The sequence below is a fragment of the Ctenopharyngodon idella genome, chromosome 1 (genome assembly GCF_019924925.1).
Source record: "Ctenopharyngodon idella isolate HZGC_01 chromosome 1, HZGC01, whole genome shotgun sequence".
Lineage (NCBI taxonomy): Eukaryota > Metazoa > Chordata > Actinopteri > Cypriniformes > Xenocyprididae > Ctenopharyngodon > Ctenopharyngodon idella.
The window spans coordinates 41187414-41198577 of NC_067220.1; the positions used below are offsets into that span (position 1 = coordinate 41187414).

The 11164-nt window shown below is 36.3% G+C and overlaps 1 protein-coding gene across 1 annotated transcript; it reads right to left on the reverse strand.

Annotated features, from left to right (window-relative positions):
- Positions 1-1814: 1814 nt before the first annotated feature.
- Positions 1815-11163, reverse strand: znf330 (zinc finger protein 330). The gene is made up of 10 exons (XM_051909803.1): positions 10925-11163; positions 10553-10679; positions 7675-7694; positions 7473-7543; positions 6847-6923; positions 4465-4591; positions 4249-4353; positions 4114-4160; positions 3917-4034; positions 1815-2289 (listed from the first exon to the last, which is right to left on the reverse strand). Exons 2-10 carry the CDS (start codon positions 10670-10672, stop codon positions 2027-2029), a joined length of 948 nt encoding a protein of 315 aa, XP_051765763.1. The 5' UTR covers positions 10673-10679; positions 10925-11163; the 3' UTR covers positions 1815-2026.
- Position 11164: the final 1 nt, after the last annotated feature.

The following is an 11164-nucleotide window of genomic DNA, read 5'->3' on the forward strand; positions in this document are numbered from 1 at the left end:
ATCCAGAGAGTAACTCAAATCAACATCATAAATGACAAAAGTAGTCATAATTACCACTAGCAGACAGAGCTGGATAAGCAATCCACTTAAAGCTCGTCCCATGTTCTGTATGGTCTTTTTCATCAGATTCAATCAGAATTATCAGTTCGTTTTTACTTAACCCATCTGTAATGCTAAAACACTCATTCCAGAGGTTATATACTCTTTGCTTTGTTTTGTTTAAGCTTTAACAGGCTGATAACAGACAGACAGACAGAGTATCCTTGCCTCTACCCCAGCAGTCTCCCTCTCACTGCACAAATAATCAATTCAACAGCCTCACAAGACTGTAACTTAGACTAGGAGCATTTTTAAAGTTATCTTTAGGTTAAATGCTGAATTCATTTAACTTTCTCTTGAATCTGCAAAATCAGTCTTCATCTTTAGCCCCCACCATGTCTTGGAATTATCCTCTGCCATGTCTAATGACCTGCAGGAGTAAAACTATGAGAGACATATTAGTTCAAAATTCAACACAGCCTCATGAATTCAGGGATTCATCGTAATGCTGAATCCTAAACTTCTATACCGGTTTTTGCCCATAAGACAACCAACATCATGTTACTAAATTTTACTATGGTCTCCCCAGAAATGACGGACAATCACCCCATGGTCTCAGTCGGCTTTTGAAAGCTCATTCCCATCAGCTCTCTATCATTAATCTTTTCCCTCAGGGTCTTGTCCCCTGGCATAGTTGCATCAAGTTGTGGACACTTGTCACAATGAAAAACAAGCCATCCTAGGAATGAGGTTTCTGGTGAGTGGTATAGAGGAACATTTTAGGGGGCAGACTGCTGTACCTTCTCACAGGTCATCTCCCCCCTTTAGATGCTGCTGGCCTCACAGACCTCAGAAGAGGATCTTACCCGTCATTGAGAAATCACCTCGTGCACACTGGTAACCGCTCTTTCCCATCATAAAATCTCTGACAGTTTTCTTCAACAGAATTTACCAAATCACACTTATTTCATTCTTAATCCCAAAATTACAAACTTACTCTTAATTCCCCATAAAATTTAGATTTATCTCTTACCAGAGAGTCGTGTAGCCACCTGGGTTCGTTTATGGATTCCAGTGGTGTCCCCTTCTGGACCCTGGCGGTCGGCCCCTCATCCCTTAATCTATCCGGGGTAGGGCTGAGACTACTACTAAGTCCAGGATGATCAGTCACCGTCCGCTCTCGGGTCCAAAAGGCACATCCAAGGAATCCCACTTTCTGACACCAAATTGTTGTGGCAAAAATCAACACACTCTCTTTCTGCATAAGAGATAAACACGTCCAATTGTCTTTCAAAGTTTTATTTCTTGCAAGAAAGGTCAAACAGTCAACAGAAACACAAGTAGCTGCAGAGTGTAAGACAAAGAACGAAAGCTTCCCCTCACTTTTATATCTCTGACCTCCAAGGTTGAAGCCTCTGTCCTTTTACCATATTAGGAACATTTCTTAGCGGCTGTAACTTTCCACACATTGTTAGCACAGACATGTTTTTAACATACATCTTGCATGTTCCCATACCATATCTTGCTCTTTCTAACATCTACGTTAAACACTATGTTAAACATCACCCCTTAAGCAAACATCATACCATGTTCCATAAGCATTATATTTCATATGAATACAGCTAAAAATCATATGAAAAATTAAAATTTCCACAACACAAATGTTTGTAGGTGTAGTGTGTAGGTGTCATAAGAGCTGTGAAGTTGAGTCTGGTCTGCGTTATTATCTTAAAAGGCATAAAAATCCTTTGAAAAAAATACACAAAACAACTGACTTTTAAAAATATTTCTTCAGATATATTTGCAATTCAAAAATGTCAGACAATGTCAGATATGGCACTATTATGCACACATTCATATCAATGCAATCTCCTTTTCATTAAGCACAAAACCTTAATTAGTACTTGGCCAAATATCTGACGCTTGTGACCGCACAGCTCACGTTTTTTTTATATCTGAATTTCTGACTCTCATCTACATCTTTTTATTAAGTGTTTCCACTTGCTCCCAAGCTCAGATTAGAGAGTGAATCCTCAACCTCAGGAGCGTCTTCCTCCTCATCGTCATCATCATCTTCCTCCTCCTCTTCATCATCATCATCATCATCATCAAAGTCATCGTCCTCCTCAATATCCTCCTCATCTTGGTATCCCCCTCCAGATTCCACATTTTTCCAGTAGGAGCTGTATCCAGATGCACCATATCCATCTTCATCTGCGCCACTCTGCCGACCAAATTTATGGTTTCGGGCTGCAAGAACATCAAGCAAAATCATCCGGTTAGTACCAGAGACCTGATTGCCACTGAAACTATTACTAGGAGCTGTGTAAGAGCTGTACAACTTCGTCAAAAAGTAATATTGTGATTATTTTGACACATACTGCAGTATAAAAACATATTTAGCTGCTTAGATGATTAGAAAGAAAAAGAAAGGGAAAAAAGCACTACTTATGAAACAAAAAAGAGCTTCATAATGATTCTGTATCAGGTTACACTGAAAAATGACAATAGGTTGATAACATGAGGATGGGTAAATATTTTCAACTTAAAATAAGCAAACAAACTCAGACCCCTTTCAGATCCCAAAAGTGAAAAAGAGTTCACTTTGCATTCACATTGTACATGGACATGAAAGTGGATTCTTTTCGACTTTTATTATTTTTTTTTATTTTTTTTGGAAGCCAGTCAATATAAATTATACAACAGTAATGTAAAATAAAAATTAATATTAAATTGTATATGTAATATAAAAACTAAGCTATACACTGTAAACCCTAATGCTCAAAATACTTAATTGGTTTGAGGACAAACTTAAATTAAACAAATTAGTTCAGTCAAATTAACTTTTATGAGTAATTAGTACTTTCTTTCTTTTTTCAAGTTCACAGAACTGATATATTTCAAGTAAACTGAACTGTTTCATTGTTTTGAGTTGTATGAACTAATTTCTTTTAATTTAGACTAACAAGTTTAACTGAAACTGGGCTGGGATTTCTATTTTCCAGCTTGCTTTGCCCAAGGCACTCGAAAGGGAGAGTATATGCTAAAATTAAGTGTTATATAAGGTTTTTTGTGCAATATTAAATGTTAAGGAAGATTTAATAGTGATTAATGTTTTGTTCTGCTAATTTAGAAGAGTTTCTGTTAATGTGTGTTTTTGGAGAGTTACCATCATGGTGACAAGCGGTACAGTATGCATGCTACTGTTTGTGAACAGGTAAGTTACATGTTTTAAGTTCCTGTAGTCATTCAGTAAGTGCTGTACCATGCTATTGTTAACATGTTAGCAAATTAGCAACTTGGCATTTTCTGAATTAGTTTGTTATAGCTAGCAAAATATTTACGTTGAGATAACCTGATGGTTTTAAGTTAAATGTATAAATTAGTGTACTCAAATATTTCAAGTCAAGAACAATAAAATGTACAAAATAAAATCTTACTTAAACTGAGTTTCTTAACTTAAATTCTCATTCAACTTTGAGTTCTGACAACTTATTAGGGTTTACAGTGAAGTAAATAACTCATTTGATTTGCAAGAACTCAAAATAAAAAAGTTAATTAACTAAATCTTTTATGTTAATTGCTATCAAAATGTATGAGTTGGCTAACTCAGTACTTCAAGTTCTTCATTAACATGCATGAGTACTACAAACTCAAAACTTGAAATATTTTGAGTTAGCCCAACTTATTCGGTTTACAGTGTATTTGAATTAAATATTTTATATTTAATTTTAAAGTTTAAATTTTTTATAATTTTAACTATTTTATTTTGAATAATTGTGCAACCCTACACTACACAAAATAATATGTCTCAATTTGGATGTCACAAAATACAGTTTAAACAAAACAGACTATAATAGATGGCAGACGGACTCACTGGACATGCTGAGATCTTTGGTCTCCTGAGTTTCATGTCCACACTTTGGGCACGGCGGAGCCTTGCCTTTCTCCTGCTTGAACACTTTGCTTCGAGCGTGATCGTCACAGAAACAAGCCTAGAATGACAGGATTTCAATTGTAGTTTGTCCAAACAAAATTTTTAAAGAAGGAAATCAGACAGATGAAAATCCTAACCTTGCATCGGAGACAAGAGTGCTGACCAAGACGATTACAAGATAGACCTGAAATTGGGGCAGAGGTCATTAAATGTTACAAAAAGTCAGTTTCAAGAATTAAAATATTCATCAAACCTTTCAAAATGAGACGTACATTTATATGTCTCAGATTCCAAGACCTGGCAGCTCGCCTGGTGCTCAAACTGATCATCCTCACACAAGAAGTTGTGGCAAAAAGAGCAGCGGAAAATGCGGCCACCTGTACGTTAGACAAGCAAACGGGATTTTATTGGTTTCTCCAACAATATTAAAGTGCTTTACATTACAGTAACTGTTTGTACAGTACTAGACATGAATTCTTGCTCTTTACCATGTTCCCAAACACTGCGGTCGCATTCAATGCAGTCTGCATCACAAAGAGGACAGGAGCAGGCGTGGGTGCTCAAGCACTTCCTTCCATGGCACACCCAAGCCTCACAGAAATCACATATGGCACCCTAATTGTCACAGACACCACTGCATTAGCTACAAAGCCACATGTTCACAATCAAAGATTCTTCTGTGGTCACTCAAAGCAATCCTGATAGGAATGAATGTTCTCAGTGTTACTTGCAAGAGCTTATGTCAAATGCCAGTGTTTTCAGTTTCTTCCACTGATTTAATGATGACGCAAGCGTCAGCTCAGCACAATGGCAAACAACTTTCTTCTGAAATAACAGGAAATAGAACAGACAGAGAGTCTTTTTCAATCAGTGACCCCAAAAAGTATTTGGAAAATCAAGGTGGGGTTATTGATTGAAGTTCACTGCATTACATAACAAAATAAATGAAGCAGTTCTTTCTCAGAACTTCACTTTTCTGAGTCATATGTGCACTGACTTCTAATAACTGGTAAAAAGTTTGAATTGTAAAAGAAACTGTGGGTGTGTCTCAATCAGCTCTGTAGATCCTTGGGTCATGAATCTGCATATCTGCATATATGTTAGGGCTGGGAGAATACATCGATTCTCGATTGATACAATGAAACTGGACATTTTCCCTCTTGAATCGATTCTGAGCTTAGTTTTAACAGAAGATGGCACTCTAGGCTAGTTTTTAACTGCACACTCAAATCCTCACGAAGACGACTGCTGGACAGCGATCGTGCGTTTGGTTGAGTCATGTAAGTGGTTAAATATACTTAATATACCCATCTGTTTGCTCATGGGCGTGCTGGTCTGAAAACGAGGTGTGTTCAGGCGCAATGCTGGCGTGTTGCTATTTTGAGACAACTGAAAACGACTGCGCCATTGACCAACAAAAACCTGGTCTAAAGTCAATGGTCAGTTATTTAAGGGTGCGTTAGTAATATGTGCCTATAGGCGGGTGCGTAATGTGCGTACATTCTGCTTGTTACACACACAGGGACGCACAGCAGCACACAAACATGCCAAATATTTAAAAAAAAAGGATTACAATGTAAAAGATTATTATTGTGTACATAAAGATAAAAATGCCTACATGTCATAATGGATAGTCATTGCATATAATCAGAATTACCTATTTGCAGTAATGACGAATGAAATTGACTAATTATTTGACCAATTGTGGCAATACACACACATATTTAAACTGACTCGTCACATTAAGGGGATCTATATTCCGCCATGTATATAGCAATCCGTCATGGTGCAATCACTCCTGGCTTTTAAAGGGAATAGGAGATGACACTCTGATTGGTTTATTGCACGTTATGCCCAAAACACACCCATGACTCATTAAGAGACTAGGTAGAACCCTTTTGCGCCATGCGCTTAAATCTTTAAAATAGGGCCCATTATGTGTTGTGAGCAGTGTTAATTTTGACAGCAAATTTTGATTTAGTTTTAGTCATATTTTAGTCATCGAAATTGTTTTAGTCTTAGTCTAGTTTTAGTCGACTAAAATCTAATTTAGTTAAATTGTAATGCATTACGTATTTCTCTAACAATACACAGATCCTATACACTGATATAGGTACATCTGATATTCCCCAAACTGTTTGTTCACCCAACTGTACTTTGCTCGCCAAAGCGAATGGTTTTTGACCGTTCAAGTGCAAAAAGACACGAAAGAGCAAAATTCAGTACTTTTCAAGGATTGACACACTTATCATTGAGGTACTATTATAGTTTTCGTTTAAAATTTTGATTAGATTTGATTTTTAGTTTTTCTGCTTTCATTGTAATTTTAATTAAAAGTTTTAGTAATTTTTTGTGTGTTTATGTCTTTCAGTTTTTGCTTTAAAATGTCTACAAGTTTTTATTTCTGTTTGTTATTTTAATACCTCAGGTTAAGCTAAAGCTTAGAAACTAGATGAAATAAGTTTACATTTTTTATATATTTATTTTTTATTTCAGTTAACGTTTATTTCAAGTAATGAAGATTTCTTTGGTTTTAGGTTTAGTTAACTATAATAACCCTGATACTTGTAAAATATATTGAATAATGAGCATCCTGAATAATTTAGCAACTACTCACAATGTGTGATGACAAACACAAATCATGTCCTTCATTATAAATGAATAAAACATTCCACAAAAATGTCATAGAAATCAATGTAAACCACATAGAAATGTGCCATAACACCTGGAGAAAGCTACTGGTTAGCATTCCCATGCATCTCAATGACAGTTGCTTGGATCGCTGTCCAAAAACAGTCATTTCTTAGGTATAAAATGTGAGATCTGTGAGGATGTTTCCAGTCAACGTTTAAGGTAATGTTCATACTTACCACCATGCCCATTCCAGTGCTGTGAATGCCAGGATGTTTTATGACACAGTCTGAAGACTTCATACATTTTGTTTTGCCTTTGAATAAAGAAACATACAATATAAAAAATTAATATTTCTTAATTTTCTAGAAACATACTGCTTCTTTTTGTGTAATGCACTAATTGTGACTCATCTCTGACTTTTCTCCAGCTATAACAAACTGATAATCACAGCTTAAAACATTTCTGTAGGATATCCTGTATCCTGCCTTTAGGGAAACTCTTTTATGATACCATTTCATTTCTTATTTCACTTTTCCCCTGAAATTTACTTATAATGCTGCTGCTTCTGTGCACTTCGCGTGTGAAAAGCAGCCACACTTTGTTCCCAGTCATTACTTATCACTTGTTCTTTAAAAAAAAAAAAAAAAATAATAATATCTTTTCCTGATTTTTTTTTTTTTTTCCCACATTACTGCACCATGTTTGGACAGGCCAAGTTTCAGAACACTGGACAGACGGCAACTGAGCAACGTTTGCCAGAAAGAAAGAAAAAAGCACGATCTAAGGGAATGATTGTGATTGTGGTCAGTTATCATGAGGATGGAGGGTGTGTTGGGATTCAAAAGGAGGAAGTCCATCTCACCACACTGTGCACACATGGGAAGTTTCTGCACCGAAGAACAGAAATAGCAGAACGCTCTGTTCTTTTGTCGCCTGGCAACAGAAAAGAATATTATGAATTATTAAAAATTATTAAAAAAAGAAATTATTATGTATTATGACGTTTAAGTAAGGTAAAGTAACGGTTTTGACTCTAAGCAGCAATTATAAATGGGTAAAATTACCTTTGACACTTATCACATTCCTAAAAAGTAAAAAAAGAAAAGGGTTAGATCAGTGCAATGTACCAACAGGAAACTTGAAGCAAAATTGAAACATGTTGAAAACAGCCTCAACACTAGTCAAAAATGCCAAAGTTTCCTGTAGGTTACATCCAAGTTGATAGAAATTTCCAAAGGACCCTAATGTGATTTGCTGATAGAATAGATCTCCTGAAACCTGTCCATAACGGAGTCATATCTCACAAAAGAAAAAAGTATAAAAAAAATATTAATTTGCATTAAAAACTAAAGTCTATTTTAGTACTTTTAAGATTGTTTTTTACATCAAGATATTGTTTTTATTACAATTAAGCACTCTTCCTCCCAATTCTGATTATTGCAATAAAAAAAAAATAAAAAAAAATCTCATTCGCATTACTGTAATGTGATGAAAAAATATTCATCCACCACAGTAGTATTGGTTCGTACTGTATTTAAAGTCGGCATGAAATGGAAGTTGCAATAATCTTAAAGTGATAGTTCACCCAAAAATGAAAATGATCCCATGATTTACTCACCCTCAAGCCATCCTAGGTGTATATGACTATCTTCTTTCAGACAAACAGAGGATAGAGCAAAACACCGATCATAAAATAAGTCTAAAATGAGATTTTTTTTCCAAGAGAAATGTCTGGATTCTGATATAAGAGAAGAGGAGCTTGAGTTTTTTGCCCAGCCCTATTTGTTTGAACAGTGAGAGGTGTCAAAGCTTATGATATTCCTACATCACGTCAGGGGTTACTCTTTTGGCGTAAGTTGACGTGCACGCAGCTGTCTGCCGGAAGCCAGTTATTTAAGTTTCTGAAGTTTTAAATATGGATATTTTTCTTACACAAATACTTCTCTTTGCTTCAGAAGGCCTTTATTAACCACCTGGAGCCGTGTGGTTATCTTTTATGATGGATGGATGCACTGTTTTGGGCTTCAAAACCTCATCCTCTATTCACTGCCATTATAAAGCTTGGAAGAGCCAGGACATTATCTGATAGAAGATAATCATATACACCTAGGATGGCTTGAGGGTGAGTAAATCATGGGGTTTTTGGGTGAACTATCCCTTTAAGGGTCTTTCACAGACACTGAGCGTGATTAGCGATTAAGCGACACGAATGTACGACGCTACAACACTCTTGAATTTAATTAACAGATCCCTACGGAGCTATTCACACCGGGCACGATCACTCGCGTCGCTACAAAAATTTTCCCCATCGACCCGCAATTAAACATGCCGTTCAATTAGCTTTGAGCTTTAGATCACATGCCCGGAGCTGCTGATGTTGTACAAAAGACTGAGATTGATGGCATGGTTTTGAAATCCAGTGTAAAAACACCAAAGAAAAGTATTCGGGAAAGGAGAAGAAAATGGATGTTTTTGTTATCATTGGTGTATCAAGAGATTTATTCTCGCATTTGCTTCATATTTCTTTATGCAGAATAAAATTTTTATTCTTTTTTCTGCTGAATTGTGCGATCTGAAAAGCTTGACACAGCATACAGAGCGCCGTGTGTCTATTTTCTTCCTAGTGCGTGTGTTATGAGTCAGAGAGGGCTCATTCGCTCTACATCTGTCAATCATATTACGTGATCAAAACTCCTGCCCTTCCCGAAGACGATGTCCTGTACACTTCCTCGTTCTGAGTTCCATATATAAATAACTGAGAGAAATGTTTCTACAGACAAAACATGAAGCCAAATAGACATAGGATTACGAAGATATGTGTTCTGTATGTGTTTATCATGCGGCTCGGGGTATTTTTATAACAATATAGGATGTTTACATGAGAAATGCTAAGCAGGTGTAGTAAACTCAGTCTATTATAAAACACTACAAATACTGCATGTCTGTCCTATCATATAATCAAAATTCACTTTAGATCACAAACGGAAGTTATCTGAGCAAAAACGTTAATAACCTCATAAATTGTGATGTGTAGCTCGATGCTAATTGTAGCTCTAATGCACCTGTTACCCACCTGCGATTATATTATTTTTTGATGTATTTGGTCAAAAGAATTCTTGTAAGGTCTCGAAAGCATTATAGATAGTTTGTATTTCTGGTGTAGTACCAAAGTTTATTTATAGTAATTTACTGTTGTATGTTGTGCAGCGGACAAGGTTAAAGCCAAATGAAAAAAACAGTGATACACATACATGAGGAAAAATGCATTCTCTCTCAGCGCCACCTATCGTGCAGGTGTGAATCAGCTGTATTCGATCAAAGGTTTCGCATTCAGTGTGAAAGCACCGTTCGTCGGCGATTTATCACGCCACGCTCAGTGTAAAAGGGCCTTTAGATAGTGATAGTGCAGTAGCCCTATTGACCGTTTATCCAAGTGAAACGGCTTCTCGAACTAGAAAAAAAGTGTAGGGCGGGACTTGATTTTTGTCAATGAGGAATTGATTAGATGGTTGTGGTTTGCTATTGGTCGATCTCATGTGAGTGACAGGTTGTCCCACCCTGGCGGCAGTACACGTTATCAGAGAAGAGATGTCGCTGTAAGGAAGGGAAGTTATTTTGATTACAGACATGGATAAATAATTAATAATATAAATATACAGCATTAATGAGAATTTGAATAGTAGGGTGTGCTGAATAATAATGTAAATAATAAAGATCCTAAATATGCGTAATTATCTATTGGAAAATACAAATCAAGTAAAATTTCGAAGACCTAAACAGGTTCCAGTTTTGTAACGAATTTTTTTAAGTTTAAAAGAAGAGAACGAGAGCTGGAATTATTTGAAAGCCTTTTTTAATTTATTCTTATTAAAATATTCTTTAAACAATTACATTTTGTAATCCTTTAATGTAGTATTAAAAGGCGGCTGAGATGACTCTTACCATGGTTCCATTACATGGGTGTTTGGCCACATCAACAGCCTCTCGATTGGCTCGACTCTGTTTCTCTCGCTCCTTTCGGCTCTCGGCCTTCTTACGAGCGCCAGTCTTCTTCTTAGGCATCTTTCACCTCCAATATCAAAGACAGAATGCAAATCTGACACATTTAACGTTACTCGATTCAAGATAAAACACGTTGCGATTTCCCGTTGACTCCGCGCTGCTGATTTCCACTGGACTTACACGAGTGACCTGACACCTCATTAAATGATCTTTAATACACATCTCAGCTTAACAGTCACTTTTACAAAAACTTCTGTTTTTATTTACAGCTCAACGCCATCCAATTGACGGCGTCTGTCGTATAAAACTTACCGGAATAAAGGTTTAACCACGTAGAAAGCAGGCAGTTGATCACAGCTGATCCCGGTGAGTGTGTAACAGTAAATCGTACCGGTAGGAAACTTAATTAGGTGCTGTTATCAGTTCCACAAACATTTACTTTGGTGTCTTTTGTGTGGCGGGAATTGTTTAGATTGTAATATAATACAGATATATCCTATTGAAATATGTATATATATTAAAACCCATATAGTCTATTTATTTAGAAGAATT

Coding starts and splice junctions, on each gene's coding strand:
- znf330 (XM_051909803.1), bottom strand. CDS start 10,672: ATGCCTAAGAAGAAGACTGGCGCTCGTAAGAAGGCCGAGAGCCGAAAG. Junction 4,035..4,113: donor ACTCTTGTCTCCGATGCAAG/GTTAGGATTTTC, acceptor CTGTCATTCTAG/GCTTGTTTCTGTGACGATCA. Junction 2,290..3,916: donor CAAAGATCTCAGCATGTCCA/GTGAGTCCGTCT, acceptor ATGTTCTTGCAG/CCCGAAACCATAAATTTGGT.